The sequence below is a fragment of the Chaetura pelagica genome, unplaced genomic scaffold (assembly GCF_000747805.2).
Source record: "Chaetura pelagica isolate M959 unplaced genomic scaffold, ChaPel_1.0 scaffold70, whole genome shotgun sequence".
In the NCBI taxonomy this organism is placed as follows: domain Eukaryota; kingdom Metazoa; phylum Chordata; class Aves; order Apodiformes; family Apodidae; genus Chaetura; species Chaetura pelagica.
The window spans coordinates 807,722-829,276 of NW_009952265.1; the positions used below are offsets into that span (position 1 = coordinate 807,722).

The window sequence follows — 21,555 nt, forward strand, 5'->3', positions numbered from 1 at the left end:
CTAAATCTGAGAAAAGAGCTAAGGAAAGGTTAAGCCTGGAGAAAGAATGCCACCCTTCCCAGCTGGCATGATGGTTATAACAAGAGCTGTCCTCGGAGCCAAAACACCTGCACATGAAATTAGTCCCCTGGAATCTCCCTGTTTGCCTTCTGCCAAGCAAGTCTACCCACAGTCAAGAATGACTGATAATTATTGAATTTGGGTTGAACAGTTTCAATTCATAAAATTTAAAAAAATACCAGTTTGGTCCAGGTCCCAACAGAAGATGAAGTGAAGACGAAGGAGGAAGAAAAGGAAGGAGGCTGGCTTGGCTGCTCAGCCACTTAACAGAAAGAAAAGTGTTATTCATACACCCTATTTCTCCCTCAATCTTAACGTGCAATCCAGCTCTGAAAAAGGGCAACAGCACAGCCCTGCACTTTCTTTCTGACTTGTTCTCTCTGCATCATCCACTTTCCTGTATGTTGGGTTTAGCAATGATAATAAATATTATTTCTGTTAGTCAACAGGATCTCTGGAGAAGGAATGGGTCTGTGCTAGCTCATACATCATGCAGCCTACATGGCTGAGACAACAGAATACTGTTAAGAGTGTTATTACTCAGAAGGGACCTGATCTGGACTACAGTTTCCAAGGACTTCTACAATACAGAGTTCTAGGCAAGGCTCATGTTTTTACCCTGTTTCTGTACAGTGCTTAGCACAAAAGCCTCTGATAAGGGATACAAGACATAACACAAATAATGAACTACTACATTTGGATGGCATCCCACTCATTTTCTCACACATACCGTGGCAGTTTTGAATCACCTGGGAGAAAACAGATTTCTGGTTTTGCTGTTAACTCTGTATCAGTCTCATTCTCGTGCAATGAGGAAAGAAAGGTACTCACCTCCTTCCTTGCTGACTCCCAAGCACCCTTTCAGCTCCTGAAGTGAGATGGATTTGTCCTTGTTGAGGTCACAGTAGTCAGTGAAACGTCGAGCACATTTCTTGGGCTTGGCTTTCTTCTTTACGTAACGCTTGAAAGGCTTCAGCTCCCGCTTGTTGATGTCATTGCTACTGTTGTTGTCCAGCTGGCTGAAGTACCAGTGCACCACCCGCTCCTCCAGTGTGTGGCTGGGGTCTGGCTCAGAGAACCTGTAAGAGAGGAAGGACAGGCCCCCAACAAGTGGGTGCTCTCACTAACATTGTCAAGCACACGCTGAGGAGCCAGAGCTGCTCACCGAGTCAGAAACGCACTGTGCTGTATTTAAAAGGTGCAAAATATGCAGGTTTTATGATCTCCTCCTTTCTGGCTGGGCTCTTTTGAGAGAGATTAACTTTGTCTCAAAACATACTTTAGCAAGAACAAGTGGTGCCATGAGATTCCTGGAGACTGATACTCTCGGTAGCTCCAGTTCTCCTCACACCAGTTGCTGAAACCCTGCCTGATTCCAGAAGGATCCCCTTCAGAAGGCAAGAGGCAATCTCCATGGCCCTTTTCATCCTTGGGCTCCCATTCAAGTTACCAGCTGTCACAGTAGTTTCTGTGATAGCAACATCTAGACTTCAGAAAGGGAACAAACTCATTTAATGCAAGACACATTTGTTACTTGAAAATGTCCTTGGCAAGATGCAATGTTCTTCCTTGTATCTATTTATATGACCTGAACTCCTGTGCTGTATTTTCAGCATATTTGATGCTTTTCACATGGTTGATTCATACACAAGAATTCCACAGCAGACCAACACTACAAATCCATTAAAAGCAATACTATGGAACTGACAACTTCAGTTTGCTTCATTTCTTACTCATTGCCATATTACAAGTTTGATGTTACTTGGTCACATTTCCTTTCTGCAGACAACAACCAACAATATCAGAGAGGAGGAGGAGAAGAGGAGGAAAAGCAACAGCTGAAGATGTACAAACAGCAAATGCTGCTATTCAGTGTCAGGCTATCACTGGATAGGCACCGTTACACCATACCATTTAAGTGGTGTGTCCTGGTTTGAGCCAGGATGAAGCCAATTTTTCTTTTTACTGATTTTTTTTTCCTTCAGTAAGCTCTCTTGTAACTAGCAACAGCGTGTTCTGCTAGGCTGATAAGACAGTGGAATGTTTTTCTAACTACTGAGGCTTCAAGGCCGCACCTGCACTCTGCCGGCTCAGACACTATGGGGAGATCTGTGACCCCCCCGTAGGAGGCTGAGTTAGACAGACAGCAAAATTGGCCAAAGATATTCCATTCCATATATCTACGTAAGCTCAGAGGAAGGTCAGAGATCACAGAAGACAACTTCCTTCCTTCTTCTCCCCTTCTCTTCCGTCCATGGCCGGCGTCCAGGGAGGACTCTGTTCATCCATCACCGTCGACCCTTAGGCTCGAGATCTCCTGACCCCCATAACTCTCTGCTCTGTTCCAGCAGCAGCTTCGGGATTCCTCGGGACTCTTCCCAGTTCAGGGAAGTGCTGTGGGAGTTGCTGGGGTGGGGGGAGGCGAGAGGCTTTTGCCCATACCTGAATATATATCTGTATATAATTGTATATATTTTCTTGTAAGATTTATTAGTGTTTTAATTAAAGCTGTGTAGTTTAGTTTTCAATCCAGCCAAGTCTCTCTCTTTTTCTCTCTCTCCTTCCCTACCTGGGTGGGAGGGGGAGGGGATCGAGAACATTGTTGTCAGACCTGAGTCAAACTGTGACAGTGGTGTCTGGTACATTGCAGCAGAGGTGGGAAAGGGGTCATAACTTCCTTGGTGATACTGAGAACCAGGGAAGAAACTCTTTCTAAAGAAGAATTATTTAAAAATTGCACTGAGCTAGTTCTGTGTGATTAATATGTCAACAGTAAAAGCTGAAACCATGCTGAAACGAAGGCTGAGACTCAAGCCTTTTTCCTCCCCAGAACGAAGCATTTCAGAGCATGGAAAGTAATGGATAGGTAGTCAGACATGCTACAGTGGTACTGGTTGCTCTGACTTATCTCAGGAGACACCTCCAGCTGCTGCCTAAATTCCTTCCCGAGCAAGGAGAGAGGGACAGTTGGATACTACAGGCTGCCAGATTCTGGTGTGAGGTTGGGGCACTGTAGCCAATGAGGAAAGATGAACCCAGGTATCATAAAATACACCTCAAGACTGTCACTGACCTGTTGCAGAAACTGGTAGGTTATATCATTACATGGTCACTGCAAATTTTATTTGTTGGGAACTAGAAGGGAGAAAACTCATTTGACATTCTGGTATGACCAGTTTTGCCTCTAAAACACAACTACAGAGCCTGAAAAACAAAAATCTCACCCTACTGCCATGAGAATTTAAAACACTAGTGAAAGAGAATCTGCAACATGCATAAAGCAAGCACTGGAGCTTAGGTGGAGAACGGAGCCCCCTGTTAACCTTCTCTGATAGCTTTTACAAACGAGGATACAACTTAGAAAGGTAGGCCCCATCCAGAGGCATCTAGATCCTTGCAACATGTAAACACACAGAGTAGGGAGAGGCAAATAAACTGCACAACATTTTTCCCAAGGTTTTACTTGAAATTATCTCCATCATCTAATTCTTAGCTGAGAAGCAGCCTGACATTCAGTCATAGCATCTGGTCAATGTACACTGGGATAAACACTGTGGGGGAGGAAGAAGAGGTTGGGAGTAAATCTGGCATACTTTTAGGAGCCAAAACACAAGGCAAGCCCCCGGAGCCACCTATGGACAAACAGATACTGCAAAAGTCTCCCCAGGAAGCTAAGGGAGTGCCTGTATTTTTCAGAGCCTTGAAACTGTATGCAAAGACCAGGGTGACAGGAGAGAATAAAAACATCCTGTGGCTTGTTTTTATGATATTTATGAACACAGTCATTGGCCTCTCTCCCTTTTGGAAATGAGCTGGCTGTCATTTGAAGACCAGCATGTTTCTGACAGCCACAGGGAAGTTCTGTATTGCAAGGGATAACATTCTGCTTTTGCTGAGATAAAGGAACAAAACCTGGGATTTTGCATGCAAGATTCCTCTCATCCACCCCTTGGCCTGCTCCTTTGTTTCCTGAAGACCCCCAACTAGAGAGAAATTGACACCATAGAAGAGCATCTTACAACCAACAGCAGAAAGACAACAGCCAGGAACACCAGCTTCTCTCTACCTGCTGAAGAGACACTCAGGACTTTAAAGTGCCTCTTTTTCAGAGGCACACCAAGAAGGAGCTCTTAAAAATTACCAAGAGAGGCAACAGAGCTCTCTCCAGCACTTCCATGAAGAAAAACAGGGAAATCCACTGGCTAACAGAAATACATTGATTCATGAGGTGATGATACACCAATCTTTGCCACTACAAACATGCTGAGAGCCCATGCCGAAAACTACAGCATGCTAATGGAGCTGAAGGGAATTAGTTTAACTGCTGTGATTGCAGAAGGAAGGAGGATACAGCCATTTCTGAGCTTTTACCACTTCCTGTTGGCTGGGTAGCAGGACTGCAGTTCTTGAGTTAGTTGCCTGCCCTTTCTGATGATCATCCAGAATCCCAGCTCAGGAAGGATCCACATCATCTCAGTGCAGTCCTTTCTCCCTGGCTCATGAATTAAATGAATCACTAATTAAATGAAACAGCCCATGAAGGGCTGAAGTTAGAACACTGTATCTAACTTTCTTGACTTTCACAGCTGCCCATGCAAGACACTTACGCACCATCCATGAAAGAAGAATTGCTGCAACTTGACAGCACTGCTAAGCCACCTAGCTTTGATGATGTGCCATGACAACAAACATACCTGCTGAGTCAGCTGAAATAAATCTGGGGGCTCTAATTGTCCTGCAAGCACAGACTTTGCAGTATTCCAGGGGAATTTCCCTCTATCACCTCTTTGCTGTTGCAAAAGAAATAAATCAGCCCTCAGATGCAAACTTCATTTGTTGTGCTGTCTCTCTACTCATTCAGACCATAAAGGAACTAGAAAAGACCAAAGCTGCCCTGTACATTCTGAACTCACAGCAAAACATAATCTCTGGCTCTAGCACCAGTTACACAAAAATCCACTGAATTCCAGTCTTTCCCTCCAGTGCTGTAGCAGCTTTGTAAGACCTAGTAAAGAAAGACATTACCAAAATGCAGACAGCCTTCTCAGTCTTTTCATGTTGACTACATTACAGCTGAACCTACTTTTCTTCCTAATTGTTCCTTCTTAGGACTCTATGGGAAAACAATCAATCCTAAAGAATGAGCACTGAGGAACCAAAGAGCTCTGTGCAAGCTGATTTTCCAAATCTAAACTGCTGTTGCTGGATCACTTTTGTATATAAGCCAGAAAGTTTAACTCCATTATGCAGCAGAAGCCCACCCACAGTCCAACAATGAAGAGAAGCACAGTCTGTCATTTAACAGCCTAGGACAGGGAACCTGCTCTCTCAGCATTCTTAGTCATTTGTTGGCATCAAGTCTTCTCTAAGTAGGCTTTTACTCCTCCTCCCGTATAATGTGCTATCAATTCCTTCATAGGAAAATACTTCTTTCTTAGGTGTCTTATGCTTGGAGATACATGGTTTGCATTCTGTTACTTTTAACAATACTACTTTCCAGCCAAGACACTTCCACAGAACATCTTTGTATCATCTGGTGTAACTGGAGTACAGGCAGAAAGCAAAGAGACTATGAAAAAACGTGGATGTGTGCCTTTGCAACTGCACTGAATTCTGGAGCAGAGAGAGAAGAATATGCCAAAATACCAAATACACAGCTTGAATATGCACTTTGTATGCAGTCTGTAAGGCTTTCCAGCCCTTGAAGCCCCTTGCAAGAAAGGAGTTAACTCAGTGTGAAGAAGTAGAGAAGGGGAGGCATATAGGGTAGAGTATCCAAGAGCAGCAAATGTCAGACATTACTTGCACACAGAGCTGTGTACAGTGTGCAGTCACCTTTTCCTCCATAGAACTGTGTTGTCAAAGTGTAATATGTCCCACCAAATTTTACTGAGTAAACTGTAGTCCAATGCTAGCAAAGCTGATCCTCTGCTCTCTGCAGACTTGCAGCCCCCACTGCATCCCACTCACAGGCTGCACAGACCCACTGTTTCAGTAACAGAAAATCCTAACACAAAATACTGCTTTGACAGAAAGCAAGGCTGCAATCTCTGAAGTACTCAGCAGATGATCACCTGTTTGAGGATCTTTAGAAAATATTATTTTGTAATACAAACTAAGTAGCAACAATAGTAGTTAAGGCAGGAGGGGAGTAAGACCAGCCTCTCATCACCTACCTGGACTGCAGAGACTACAAACCAGACAGACCTATTCCAGCATAAAAGAACAGTGATGGACAAAAAAAGTGATAGCAGAAGCAACAGAGTAGGAAAAAAGTTAGTTCAGCTTCCATTCCTTACATACAAGGTATGTTTGTAGTCAGGATGTCTACAGGAGTTAAAGTTCTAAGTTTTTATGACTTGAAAATATTTTGCAAGAATGTATACCTTGCTTGGTGCTGTCACTGAACAAAGGATGGATGAGAGCAAAGCTAAAGAAATGACAGGACTGACCCTGCCAGTCAATGCCCACGACAGCATTCATGATGTCCATCAAGGTGCCTGGGAGAGAGATGGAAAGTGATAATTCTGAATGTTACCTCAGCTTGTTAAACTGTTGTTCTTGCTCTTGCTTCCACTTCTTACTCTGCTTTTGTTGTTTTTTGTGGTTGTCTATTCTAAAGTTAAAAGCTGCAACAGCCGAACATGGCTTGAATCAAAAGGGGTTACTCTAACGGAATTGCAAAAGGATCATGTATTCGTTTTATTATTTTCCCTTTCCTGTAGCCAAAGAATCAGGAAGCCAACAAAAAACTAAGCTGTGTTCAGACTAAACAAAAGTACTACACAGTCCAAATTCGTTATGGGAAATGTGTAACTCCTCTACAGTTAAAACTTATCTTCCTACTACAGGCCCAGTTTCTTTCTCTCCTCTGGCTAAGTTGCATATGAAGCACTATTCTGCACACAACTTCTCAGGAGATTGTGTGGTGAACGATTTAGGAGTTCTAAAAATCATCTCACTTCACTCACTGTTCAAAGATCCTCCTCTTAACTGAACCCTGCCATGTCGTCAATTAGGCTAGAATTTCCATAGAAGCACAAAGAGAAGCTGGTATCCAACTTCAATGAAATGCAACAGGAGCTGGGCATTAACTTCCCTGCACTGTTTGAAAGTGTCAATCTTTATTAAAAACATGGCTTGGCTTCAGAACACCCTGGAGATGTGCTGAGCTCTGCTTGCCTGCTTCAAGCTGCTCAACTAGAGCATGAAAGGGAACCTTGGGGGCAATTTTCTGAAGTACTTTTTAGGGCTATTACATGGGGAATAATTGGCAACTTAAAATTAAGGGACACAGCTGCTGTGTTACATGATAAGGGTGGCTGTTGTAAACTGCCCTTTTAACCCAAAATTCCACAGGGCATTAATATTTTTGCTGATAATGTAGCAAACCATGGTGCACATATTTTGGCAACTACAATTCATTTCTGAATTGGCAAGGACCAAAGAGAGCTTCTCGGATCAGGGAAACCCAGGTCAGGATCTCCTTTGGTCTATTTTACTTTAGGCTGTATGTATTTGAAGTATCTCCAAATTAGAAAAGTAGACTAAAATGTACTAAAGTGAAGTCTAAATTTTAAGAAGTGCTGCTCCTATTATATAGAATTTATATGTGGAGAATTTAAACTATTTGTCTTTTCAAAAAGGATATCAAGTACTGGGTAATAAACCAATTCCCTACAAGTGCTTTGTTAATTACTTTGAAAACATACAGTAACAAGATATGCCTTGGAGTTATTACATAAACTTAAAATTAAGAATGAATTTTACCAGAGATTTTCTGTTTCAAAAGTCTAAATGAAGTCTTCTTGGCTATTTTGCTGTAATGTAAACCAGGGCCATGAGGAAGGGAAGTTCTCATCTCATTTACATTACTGTAGAGCATGAGTAACTCAATTAAAGTCAATAGCTTTGAACTTGCTTAAACGAGACAAGACCTATAAGGGATTACAAGGTTGTTTTAAGCATGCCCAATAAAAAAAGAGTCTTATCAGGTTTTACTTACGGCCTGCAGCAATCCACGTTGTACAGCCTCACTTTGCTGCTACTAGATTGTTTTTGTGTGTGCCAAGTATAAAGTGTGTAGTTTAGCACAGCTCAATGTTGCATTTTAAAAACAGACCTCTAGTCCCCAAACTCCTCCCTTCCCCCCAAGAAAAACAAAAGCTAACGTGGACATTAATCACAAAGCCACAAAGCACTCTACAGCATAACTAGGTTTAAGATGAAGACAGCAGATGCAAAAAGTTCTCACTCCACATACCCAGACTGAGACTAAAGGTCATCTAATCTGATTTCCTGTATATCATACTCACTGAATGTGAATCAAATTACTTAGGACCACAACTCAGCTTTGACTAAAGCAAGTCTTTCTGAAAGGCATCAGGCCTGAGATGAAAGCCTTAAGAGAAAGGGAATCTGTCACCTCCCTCATGACTTCATTCTGCCTTAGAATTACCCTTGCTTTAACAGAATTTTGATCACAAGTTTGTTTGTATTCAGCTAATCATGTTCTTCCCCGCTAAAGAGCCTGCAGAGCTTTTGTCCCCATGGAGATACTCAGATTTATACAAAAATCATCTTTCAACCCTTTTTTTTTCCTTTTCTTTCTTTTAATGCCCTAAGGAAGGCTGAGCTCCTTAAGACTCTCACTGTTAGGCTTTTTTAGCCCTTGACACTTTGAAAAGGCTCTCTGCGTTTGGTCCCATATTTTAATGTAGATACTAAAGATGTGTATTGTATGCCAGTATCATCTCTGCTGCCACGGAAAAACAAGAACACACCCTCCCTTCTGTAGAACTTACACTTGCCAATTCTCTGATTAAAATACATGGGACAACATATGAGGCCAATTGACATAGGGGTACGGGTGCTCAGAAGTTTACCTTTGATCACTGGATGCATTTTTTCAAACTAAAAAAGGCCCAGGAGGATGAAATGCTTAACAGTCTAAAGGAACAGAAAGAGGGAGGCTACAGAGGGAACAAGTGTGTGTTTAAATACAGAACCTGTTCTGCCATCATTAATGGCAAAGATGAAGAGGAGCCTACAGTAAGTGAAGTTTGCCTCACCAATAAAATAGCTGACATTAAACATTAAAACTGACCTGACTGACGCTAAGAAAAGTCAGATAGCCAGAACTCTAGCTTTTCTCTTCAACACAACCTTCTCAGCAAACCTGGGCCAGGGAGATACAGGTCAAGCACAGTCATAAATCCAGTATTTTGTTAGTTGTTAAGGCTGGAAATGTATTAGCTCTATCATTAACCCTGTAAGTAAAATGTCCCTTCATCTTGGGCAAGAGCTTTCATTTCCAGTGCCAAAGTCAAGTTAGGTCACCCACTTCCCAATATCCCTGAAGAGAGGGCTCAGGACATTCCTTCCCTTGGGTAACTTGGAAAGCACGTCTCATAGCACAGAGACAGCTTCCCAGCTCTGCAGACTTGTATGAAATGAAAGCTGTGCTGATTAAATTTTTATGTAAGTCACAAGAATTCCTTGAAATGTTTTATGTTGTTTGTTTTTTTCTGTAAAATAAATGGTCCCATCATGGCATGCTGGGATGGAAAAGCTTGACGCATGTTCTTTGGGGTATGTGCTTAGCCTAGCTGATGCATATGGAAGTTCATTCCAGAGCAGTTCCCTGAATTTAATTGTGGCAGAGTATTTGGGTGGTAGCAGTCTTTTGCCTCACAAAAGACAGCCTGTTAAAAGATTTCTTTTTCCCCTTGCAACTGGGCTGCCAACACTGGAGCTGAAAATAAATCAACATGATGAGTGTGTGAAGAGCTGGGCAGTGAAAAATTCTACCAGAAGGACCTCTATTGAAAGCTGAGAAATACACAAAGCTTGGGGAACATTAGGAAGCAAACCTGCTGGTTAATAGAAGTGCAGAGGGGACACACATCTTTGGTCTCTACAGTGTCGGTTTATATTAAGCTTTATTTTAAAAGTGATTATTACATTGGCTGGGTTTCAGTCCCAGTGCCAAAGGTGCCAAATAAATACCAAACATACTCCAGGGCTTTCCACCGCCCCTACCCGCTGCATTTGAACCACGGTAATTAGACAGAATTGACATTGGAATGCTTAGGGCTGGAAGAGAACGACGTGTTTCCCATCCTTAGGGCACTTTTCGTCCTGTTCACATGAATACAGACATGCTAGGCATATACTGCTAGTTCAACGGGCTACAGAATATTCAGCGTGCAGGCACCCAGCCCCTGGCCTGATTTGGAAGGTCCAAATGCAAAGTTAAAACCATATGGGTTCACAAGCAATCCATGCTGAAACCAAAAGGCACAGAGGTGCCACGCGGGAAGTTCTGGGCTTGAGTAAAGATGGCACTGCTTCCTGCTCCATTTTGGAAGAGGAAAGCAAGGGACCAACGTTCCTCTCCACAAGCTGAGACAACACCCACAGAAGGAACACATGCACAGAGGCACCTCCTTCATCTCTATGCCCCTATAAGCACGAGCACAGCAGTCACTGTGGCATCCATGTGTGGTAAACCTGCACTGATTCCTCTCATAGGCAGCGGAATCCAGAATCCCGGCTGCCTTGCCGAGCCGATGTCATACAGCACCTCTTAAACCCATCACAGCCCCTTCCCAAGGGCCAGTCCTGCTGCAGCACTGCAGCTGCTGTGCTAAGGGACTTGCTGTTACCAAGCAGAAGGGGGAGACAAGACCTCAGCTTTTCTCCAGTTCCCCAGGAACCCAGACTTCTGCCCACTTCTTGCAACAGTCCTGACCTGCTGCTCCCTCCAGAAGGGTTGAAAACGCAGCTGGTCAGAGAGGAGGGCCATGAAAAACAGCTCCTCTCCTCCTCAGCAGGGCTGGCTCTGTCCCCACAGCAAAACCACAGCACTGGTACTGCCAAGAATTCGGTTTGCATTCTTCGCTCCCTGTGGTAGCCACTAGGCCACACGGTCTCCTTCAATCCATTTGCATTTTATTAGGTCTTTTCATGCATCAAGGGACAAAAGAACAAACCACTTCCTCCCACTGAGGTCTCATTTCACACTTCAAATGGGCTATACTAACCTTTATGGTGGAGCAGCTGCCAGGGAGGAGGGGCAGGAGGCAGCAGACAGGGCTAGGATGACAGGACAGAGCAGAGTCTGAAGATGCAGCCTCCGCTCCTCTCCCAGCAACCCAGAAGAACCCGAATCAGTGCAGAGCAACACCTTTCCCTCCTGTCCCCATCTCAGGTGCACCCAGAGCTCTACAGCCACCCTGGTGGCATTCAGCCTGAATGCTTTCTAGACTCACCTCCCACCTCCAGTAGGTGCTGCTGAGTTAATAGCCTGTACCATGTCCGTAGTCAGAGCATCAAGTAAGCTGGTAATAAATTCAACTTTCTTCCCTTCTGGGCAGCCTGCAGAAAGAAAAGAAGAGGTTTAATGCAAGAACACAGAGAATTGGTCTCCTATCTCAGCTCAGTAAGGACCAGAAAGAACCTCCTTTGTTTATAGATGGCAGCCATCATCACAGTCCCTAAGGAGGAAAGGCAGAAGAATCCCTCAGTGGGTTTCTCTGTGTGGCAATTTGTCCTGCAGCTTTTGTCCAGGCACACACAAGGTCACCAACAATATCTGGCAGGAAGGCTGTGTGGTTAGCTTTATTGCCTCTCCCACTTCTCTACCAGAAAAACGACAGGGATGTGCTGGAAGTGCCTGGCAGACAGGAGTTCCCATGGTGAAACTTGCAGAGAAGTTTACAAAACAACTCATTACCTCCTGGGTCATCTTCCTCTGCAAACATGGCTGTTCTGAGGCAATAACTGACAGCTTAAAGTTCCCCAAAGCACAGGCCAAAGTGAGTACTGCTGCTTGCACTCTCCTCTCTTCAGGCACAGAGAGCATTGCCTGCCAGCAGCTACCACAATAATTCAGTTCTTTGCATGATCACACTGCTTGGGAAATACGTCAGTCTGAGTCAACACATGTAATCACCCCAAGCCACTGTTGGCTTAAGCAGGACAAAGTAGGCTGAAGACAAGCTTGGTAACCATTTCCATTACTTAGTGCTGAGGTTGTCTAGCCCCCCACCATCATAACCACAGACTGACAGAGCCTCCTATGCTTAACAGTGCTAGCCTGTTGTGACATGGTTGGGACAAATTTCTCCATCTCCTCACCTTTATGAGGAAATCTGTGCCATTTCCTTGCTTCTCAGAAGAGCACAAGCATGTTCTGCTTGCCATCATATTAATACTGTAACAATTGCTCTAGCCTACTAAGGAACAAGCATACTTAACTTCAACCCACCACCTCCAAAATTATTGTTCAAAACCCATCAGTTCCCATTTCTCCAAGCCACCATGCACTACCAGTTAGTTAGCTGATTAAGGCAACAGATATCAGAACACAGCCTCCCCCAGCAACACAGAGCAGCATCAACACTTTCTGCTTTTCTCAGACAAGCAGACAAGAACATGTACCCCAGAGCACCAGAAACTTATTGTAATCTCTTGACAGCTGAAAGCAGCTCGCAAATTGATCTGACAAAACTCCCTCCTTTGCAGTATTACAGGCTCTGTTCTCTGCAACAGCTAACTAACAGTCCCTCTCCTGTCTCCATATTATGTGCATTACACACATGCACACCCCTCAGCACTTGTTTGGCACATGGTCCAGAAAATGTCAGCATTATAATGGGTAAGCTGCTATGGCAGCCAGAGGAGACCACTCACTTAAAGGAGCTTTTTGTTGCAGTAATGAGAAGGTTGAAAAACCATTTGCTAGAAGTCATCTCCCTGGGGCCTCAGCATCTCACCGTCTGCAGGAATTAGCAGCTTGCCATTTGCTATGTGCAAGCAACACTTTCCTGCCTTCTTTCTTCTGGCCACAACCATAATACAACTTGTGAAGAGGGTAAATGTAGGGGTGCAAGGATCTGGACTTATGTCTCTCCCACCCTGACCTCTGTAGGTTCTCTTCACACAGGCCAAAGAGCACACTGCCTGCAGCACTGACAGTCTGAAGAATGGGCAAACCTCTAGAAGAAGAATAAATTATGGGGTTCCCCTTAAAGGACCGAGCACAAATGGAATGATCAGTCTCAAATTAAAGCAGTGGTTTTTCTCAAAATTCAGTTCTGCTAAGAAATACGAGCAAAAAAAAAAAAAGTTAAAAGAAACATCCTCTCACCCCCTGTAGTTCTGGCTCACCAGTGAATTTTTAAATACAAGAGCAGCTAATCAAATAAACCTCAAGTCTGCATCAAAAGATTACACAGCACAACATCTCTCAAGCAGACAAACCAGGATCAGATCCTCCATCTCCTAGTCTCCCCATACACAAGGGGTTCTTTTGCAGTGAGAGGAACCATCATGCCAGCCAATGCAGCAAAGCACAGAGCTGAAAAGCACAGAAAAGTGACTTGAGCAGAGGAGGGAACCCCTCCTAGAGTCTGATGCTGGGCCCAGACCCCTAAGATACAGAGCATCATGTGTCCTCTTCTACATCAAGTAGTTCCTGTGCCCTTGTTCAGCTGCAGTGCAGAGGGGAGGAAGAAGGGAAATGAAACCATTTTGTCTCCCTGAGAGATCAGAAAGAGGATCACAAAGAAAATGTCCAAGAGCAAAGGATTTTTACAGAGGAGTTCTGAAGACATGGGGGAAATGCAGGGAAAGGCAATAAAGCAAGGGGAGAAGGGGATGGGGAAAAAAGAAAGGTTATTCTATTTTAGCATTATTTCCTAAGGAAATGAGCTTTAATGCAATCATTTAGCTGGTTTCCTTCCCCCCCAAGTTATACTCAAACCAATTGGCCAATTTCATTTGAACATGAGAGGGAGGCAGATACGAAATTTCGATATGACTTGTGAAAATGAGGAGCTACATAGGAGGGAGCCCTGCTGAGGGCAGAGTTGCTAAGCAGAAAGCTATGGGGCCTGAGGTCAGGAGCTGGCAGGAGGAGAATTAGAAGACAGAAGGTAAATCTGGAACAAAGCTCATTTCCTTCACTAACCTGCTCAGGGACAACTCACTTTATGCTGACCCAGCCAGGAGAAAATTAAGTGGATCCAGAATAACCAGCTCTTTCTGCAGAGTTCTTGGTCTCTTCCACTCCCTCATGGTGGAGAGGAACCCACTGTAGCTTCTGTTTTCCAGCAGTCAGCCCCCGCTCTGGAGAGTAATGGCTGACCTGTCTGTCAGTGAAGGCCCTCACTCTGTTCCTTAGGAAGTGGGAGGAAGGAAAAACCAGAGCACAGGCAGGTAGGATGGCATTTTTAAGAGCTACACCTATGGCCAGCACATCTTCCCAGCAGAACCAAGGTAGGCAAATAGTACAACATGGCTTGTCTCTGTTAAAACAAGCAGTAGTGGGAGTTAAAGCAGATCCCAAGCAGAAAAACAAGAGATAGAGTCCAGCTAAGTGAGGAGCCAGCGTTAGTTAAGGGATCTTAAGGCACTGGGAATGATGTCCTGCCTGACAATTGGTCCACTGACAAGGGCATCCTCTCTTTTTGCTCAGGGGGCACCAAGCTGCTGCAAAGCCCTCTTAACAGAAAGAATCCTGTCCTGGCCAGGCTTTGAAGAAGAACTTTCAATGCTGAGCTTATTCTTCCCCCAGGGGACTTCCAGGCATCCAGGTTTCCTTTCTGAAAATTCTGATCCCAGACATGTTTTCAAAGGGCAGACAGGTAAAAAACTGCCCCCCAGGACACTCCCAGCCTTTTCCAGTTCACTGCTGAAACTGGAGGTAATCCAAAATAACACAGAATAAAACCCATGGTAGAACATGCACAGTGAGGGAAATTCCCCCATCTCCTCAATAGTATTCTTGGCCTCTTGAGAGTTCCAGGGTGAGACAAGGGAAGAAGGCAGAGATGGGATCTTGTTCCTCTCTGACCTGGAAGTTCTCTGTCCTTGAAGGGATCATCAATCTCAGTGCTCTTCGATCTGGCATCGCTTTCACATACTGGGGTCTCATAGCTGAAAAAGGAGAACAGCAGATGCTAACCTATGTGACATAGGCTCAGTGTCATCAGAAGGTTGCTAGGGGGTTGTGTCTTATCTGCTTACTGAAGGGGAAACCAATAAACATGCAAAATAAATATTCTTAGCCATTTGTCTGCTTATAGACAGACTGCAACAGCAGCAGAAGGGGAGAGAGAAGGCAGAGCATACTCTGAGGTCCAGAACCATCTACCAACCCAAACCCAAAACCAGAACAAGGGCCTTTTCCGACTCCTGTGGGCACAGGCGGAGCTTTTTTCCAAAGATGTCCATGCTCTGCAGAATCACTATCTATCAAGAGCTTAGGTCCCAATTCCCACTGGCCTGTTTTTATAACTTGCCCAACCCACAATTTGTTTCCAAACCCCAGGTGAGAAAAGATTCCTCAGGTCACTTTAAGATACAGAGTAACTTACAGAAAAATCTATCACTGACTTAAAAATCTACCAATGCACAACCAAGCAGTCTCTACATCTGTACTGGTCAGGATCCAAGTGGCTGCTGTAGCATGGAAGTATAAAGCAAAGGATAATGCAACAAAACCACCTGTCTTTCTGCTGCTTACGTCCCTGATCTGTACCCTTGAGCAAGGCCCTGGTTCTTGTTACCACCCAAAAGATGTAAGTCAGAAAAAAAAAGTCTGCTTTGCATGAGTACTTAACTCCCTGGAAAGGGCAGTAGACACTGGGCACTCCCCCTCCAGAGAGGGAGCTGCTTGGTAGCACTTAACACAGGACAGACACCACATGCAGCAGTGCTAACTTTTAAAAAAATAGTACAAAGCTGACTGCTCTACAAGCAAGAATTCATCTGAGACAACAACAGTGTTTTGTATCCCATCTCCTCCAGGCAGCCTACAGCTCTTACCGAGTGGAAGTGCCAGGCAGCGGGCGTCCTGTGTCCACCAGGACACACCAGCAGTACCCAGTGGACTGGTGGCATTGCACTGGTTTGTAGAGCCCTCCAGGAGCGCACTCGGGGATGACGATACCCTCGCGGGGGTTCTGCCTGGCCTCCTCCAGGGCACTCTGCCGCTCCTGGTCGCAGGAGTGAACTTTCTCTGGAAGACAGGAGGGAGTGGAGAAAAAAGTCAAATCACGATCACCTTCCTCAGCTCAGCAGAACATGGGTATCCTTCCCATCAGGAAGACCTTTGTGACTGTTTCATTCTCAGCAAACACCAGCATGTCTACACCCCTAGGGACTCAGAGACTCCTGGATTGAGAACCTCCTCCTATGGTTAGCTGGGACACAACAAGATTATGGACATTGACTGCCAAGCAAGCCAGGAACAGCAAGAAAAATAGTTCCCATTCACCTGGGTTTTGGAACAGGGCTATCAGATAATAATTCACCATTACTGCAGCCACAGTTCCCAGATGATGTTTTTGCATACTGAGAGATCCTAAATTATGACTTGTATTTTCCAGTTAAATGAAGGAGGCAAACACCCTGCCCTGCCCCACCATCTTTCTCCAGGCTGCAATGCATTCTCTCAATCCCAAGAGGAGCAGAAGTCTGTTTTAACTTCATCTTACCCAGTGCAGAGAGCACCTGCACACACCTCAGGGAGGAACTGAACGGGATATCCTATTCTACCCACACTGCCCATCAGTCTCCAGCACACTCCACCATTATCCTCACCTGCAAAACAGGGCACCCAACCATGATCCTTAATAGCTTATTACACTGAAAACGTTATTTCCAAAAACATCATCAGCCAGGGAGCAGAGTACACTGATGGCACACACCAAAGAACAGTAAGAAGCCCAGTAGTGGCTTCTGCAGCCACCTGGCACCTTCGACCACTGCCTGCAGAGGAGTGTTGGATGCAGGGAGAGGAGCCAGGCTGCTGCCTCTTACATGGACCAGCCATTAAAGGGGAAGGGATGCACAGAGTACCCATGGGACATTAAGACCTATTTGGCTTAACAACCAGTCGATCTCTCTTACAAGTTTTCAAACATTCTGGACTTTGAGAAGTAGGACAATTATTTCAATTTTGGAAACCACTGAAGGTAACAGGAAAAAGCTCACATACAGGACAGAAAGCAGTCAGAGCAGGTGATCACAGGATTTAAAATATGTCTAAGTTGATGGTAAAAAAAGACAATATAACTCCTAACTTTTATCCCATGGAGAGTGACAAAAGCCAGAAGCAGGAACAGTTGTTCTCTCCTCCCCTAGCTTTCCTTTCCTTTGCAGCTTACTTTGTTTTTTCTTTTCATAAATAAACCAAAATATCTGAAATTCCTTGCCACAGCCAAGAATCCCCTAAAGCTTTCAATACATAAAATGCTTCAACACTGACAGGCAATGACACCACAGGTTCATCCCAAACCTGCAGATGTTTGCAGTGTCAGCCAGAAGACATGGCATGACCTCAGCATCCTACCCCTGGGACAGGCTCAGCACACAACTAACACACACTTGTTTCTGTGTACATGGCTTGCCTGTACTCCATCAGTTATATCTTGTATGTTGGTGATAAATTCTGGTGCAGAGGGTAACTTTTTTTTTGCATTTGGGGAACAGAAGGGGTGCTGATTCCCAACTATAATTCCTCTAGCTTGGTAGCAACAGATACAACACAAAAAACTCCAGCAGGTCTGCACATCATCACCTGAGTACAGTCTGCTGTGGGTACCAGAAGGACTTTTACTGGTTTTTAACTGAACTGTAGCTCCTAAAGAGTTCCAGAGACCCAGAATGGTCTCCCTCTCCTCAGCATTTCAGATCACTGTCAAGGCTGGAAATGAGAAGGGCACCCGAACTTCACCACACACAAATCCACACAACTGAAACACAGAATAAAAACCTTTAAGTGTCTGCAAGTCTGACTCAAGCAGAGAGAAACTTGATCAGGAAGGAGCAGGAGGGGATAAAGTCAACAAAAACCAAAAAGGAGCTCAAGCCTCAGCTGATATTTAAGCTGACTTCACTTGGCTGACAGATTTCACATCTGAAAAAAAGGCCACGTGACTGTTCGCAGGCTGTAAGTGGACAGAGAAGTCATTGAGTGAGAGGCTTTCAGGCTCCTTAACAAGCCACTTACATCACAAGGGGCCCCCCACTTGCCCCCAGTCTGCCAACAGCAATTCACACCTTGGCCCTCAGGTGAGGAGGATCATTCATGCAGTTTGGGGAAGCAAGAACAGGGATAGAATTCCCCATCATTGTTTTACATAATAAGAAAAAAAAAATTCTGCTGAAGAGAACTACATTCCAGGAATTTCTCTAAATCCCCAGAGCTTCCTAAGCACACAAAGTCAAACCAAGATCTCCCACATCCTTGGAGTCTAAAATTACTCAGAAAAAAAAAGTGGGTTTTTTTCTATGTCAGAAAAAAAAAAATGCTACTTTTATTGAAATCAAGAAAAAAAGAACAAATTTCTTTTAGTGAGTTAGTATCTTATTTTACATATATTTGCAGTTAGGTATGCAAATTAGACAGAATAAATGTACATACACACATTTGGACTATGCCATAAAAAATAGCAATAATGTCTCTGCCCACACTAACAGAAAATTGAGAATCAAATAGTCACAGCATTTACTACCTGAATACAGTATTAACTGGTAGTCACTCCTGTTTAAAGGGTGTTTAAAGGCTGAGTGACAAATCTTACAGGCTTTGTTCAGTTGACATTAAATAGATGCAAAATCTGCCATTGTCACCAGTATTCAGTGACCTGACATTAGCACTGATAACAGCACAACTGAAAAAGCAGGGAGATGAAGTTTTTCTCATTTCTAGCATACATCTAGAAGTAACCACTATGAAAGCCTCACCTATTCCATTACATGACCATAAGAGAAATACTGGGGCAAACCAAAGGCCCAAATTGTCTATTTCACCTCCAGCTGCGGCCAAAAGCAGAAGCTTAGACAAGAAGAGAGGAATAGGACAAGCATATACTTCTTTCCCCTATGTATTTCATGTCTCCACCAGCAGTGGGTCAGAAACTTGCAGAGATAGACCTGGAGTTTGTATTTAGTGAGTACCAGTGTTTTTTCCCTTCCACTGGTTTGCCATGTCTCCCCTCAAACTTTTATTGACTAAGACATCCTGTGGCTAGTTCCGTGACTTGCCTACACGTGTGTGGAACCCAGCACATCCAAACATCAAACACAGGTTTGATCTAAAACTCGCTCCAACTAGTTTTGTTTGCTGACCTTAGTTCTTACAGAGGATGAAACCGTGAAGAGTTTGCAGTGTCCCTCCTTGCCTCTCACTGCTTTACAGATTTCTTCTTCATCTCTTTTACATGATGAAGAGACCCAGCAGATCCACTTCCTTCACTGAACCCTTTCCAGGTCCACCATACCTTCCCTGAGCTAGAGGGGATCAGAACAGCAAACACATTGACACTAAATGGAGACTCTGACAACAGCCTTGTGGAATGTTCCTTCAGTGACATGTCTACTACAGAGAAGAAAGCATTAACCAGCACTAGCCCCTGGAGAGGCTCTTTCCTCCAAGCTACCACTCTAACAGCACTTAATTCCCTTAAAAAATAAACACTAGTACTAACAGTTGGGGTGTATTTCAACCGCCAGCAAAATCAGCTGGTAAATTCATACCTTCAGCTTCCTTAGTATGGGACTTGGCAAGGACTGCATACACTGTCACCTTGGAAGATGGTCTCATGGGTAATGAAGGGACCATCAAATGCTGTCCCAGCTCCAGAACATTGAAGTCAGCCTGTTCCTGTCAGACTTCTTACTGGAAACTTTGCTGTTGTTGCCAAGGCCCGGCTTATGGAGGATAGTGAAAGCCTATGGCCAAGCTAGAAGGTTTAATGCCAGCTATGAAATTAAGCTGTCATCTTAGAGAGAAGCATGTATTTATTCTACACGCAGGGTACTTAAAAACCTATTCCTTGTTTGAGTTAATGGGGGTTGCAGGCACAAAGATAAAAGGGTTTCCTTCTTTCCTTATATTAAATATTTAGAGAGAGAACAACACTTAAGACAGCAAGTCAGTAGGACACAAACAGCCTTTCCAGGACCAACAATAATATTACAACACACCCCTTTTTTTTAAGGCACTGTCACACTCCCTTGTTTTCTGCCATCTCTACTTTGACTCAGACAACCATTAGCAAAGAAGCTGAGTAACACTTGCCAACTTGCTGTTGCTGGGGAGCAAAACCTTCAGAAGACAGCAAATCTAGATTCCAGCAAATCCACTTACAGCAAAAAAAAATCTAGGGAATGCATGCACACACAAAGGAGAGAATCACTGGCAAAAAGATCAATTTTTCTTTAACAGCTCAGCTCTAAAATGCTGCTTGTTATTTCTTAGTCTTGACTGCTGTTAACACTCCTTAAAACATTTTTAAAAGTAGTGTCTCTGAAGCTATGAGCTATTGCAGAAAAACAGGGCTTGGACATCTGCAGTTGTACATTATTTATGCAACAATTTTCCCCTAGTAATGGCCTTCTGAGAAATACATGGTCAGATTCATAAAAAGGTCTCTCATTCCTTGTCCCTTAAGTACACACATCGAAACACGCATCTAGTGCCTGCACAAGAAAAATAAAAGTGATGGATGAGGTAAGGGACTCATCTGACTGTCTAATAAACCAGATGGTTATTGAAGAGATGGGGTGTTTGTTTACCTTACAAAGCTGAGAAGAGGGTGACTAGCAGCATCTAACCAAAGAAGTGTTTATCAGATTTCAGGCTCAGCTTGCAGGGCTCAGAGCAACCAACACACTGCTCTGGGGACGAGGCAGCCTCCCTCAGCTGCTCTCCAGACACATTCTGTGTCTCACTGCTATCACAGCCAAAGGACCAAGCATTAATCACCAGTGCTGCAAGGATGATGTGGATGATTAGGGTGGGACATAAGGAAGATCTGCCATCCAACCACAGCAGATTGTTTTATGAATATTGCTGTTCCACACCCATTTTTGTTCTTATTAGAATAAGAGTGAGACGATGACACCAAAACCAACCACCTTAGAGAGGTGCCTGCAGCCTTGATAGGCAGCCTTCTACCAAACTAGGCAAAAGAGAGGGTCTAACCTCTCTGGGCTTCTGCCCAGCCCCAGTGAGCCTATGTGAACAAACCCCAGAGCTACAGATCACATCAGGCAGGGCAGATTTCCTTTTATTTTCCTCCTTTCTTTTGACCAGAAATTCTGTCTGAACTGAGGAAACTTTTCCCATGATGTTACCACAAAAAGCTTCAGTTGTAGTGAAGAAGCATTCATCAGAAGGGGAGGAAAAGGTCTTTTACTGAAGAATTCTTAACCAATCCCCATTGTTAGTGCTGCAACAGGGACCCGACTTCAAAATACCACTTAAAAAACAAACACACCTCTCTCCCAAATTTATTCTTTTTTTCAACTCCCAGCTTTCCCCTCCATGAGGAAACAGGACAGCACAGAATGAATGGAAGTAGCATGAATATCTAGTGCCAAGTTCCTATTGACTTCCTGTGCCAACCTAAAGTGAGGACTAAGTGGTTTTGTGCCTCAGTTTTCCTTTCGGGGAAGTGTTTACCTCTCTCCCAGGGA

At 44.1% G+C, this 21,555-nt stretch overlaps 1 protein-coding gene across 1 annotated transcript in view; it reads right to left on the minus strand.

Moving 5' to 3' along the window:
* The window catches only part of SMOC1 (SPARC related modular calcium binding 1), a 157,529-nt gene that overhangs the window by 8,255 nt on the left and 127,719 nt on the right, over positions 1-21,555 (minus strand). The window contains exons 8-11 of the mRNA XM_010007721.1: positions 15,895-16,087; positions 14,921-15,003; positions 11,334-11,439; positions 892-1,139 (exon numbers count right to left, since the gene is read on the minus strand). Of these exons, the coding sequence (XP_010006023.1) occupies positions 892-1,139; positions 11,334-11,439; positions 14,921-15,003; positions 15,895-16,087 (630 nt within the window). The remainder of the gene's footprint in view (positions 1-891; positions 1,140-11,333; positions 11,440-14,920; positions 15,004-15,894; positions 16,088-21,555) is intronic.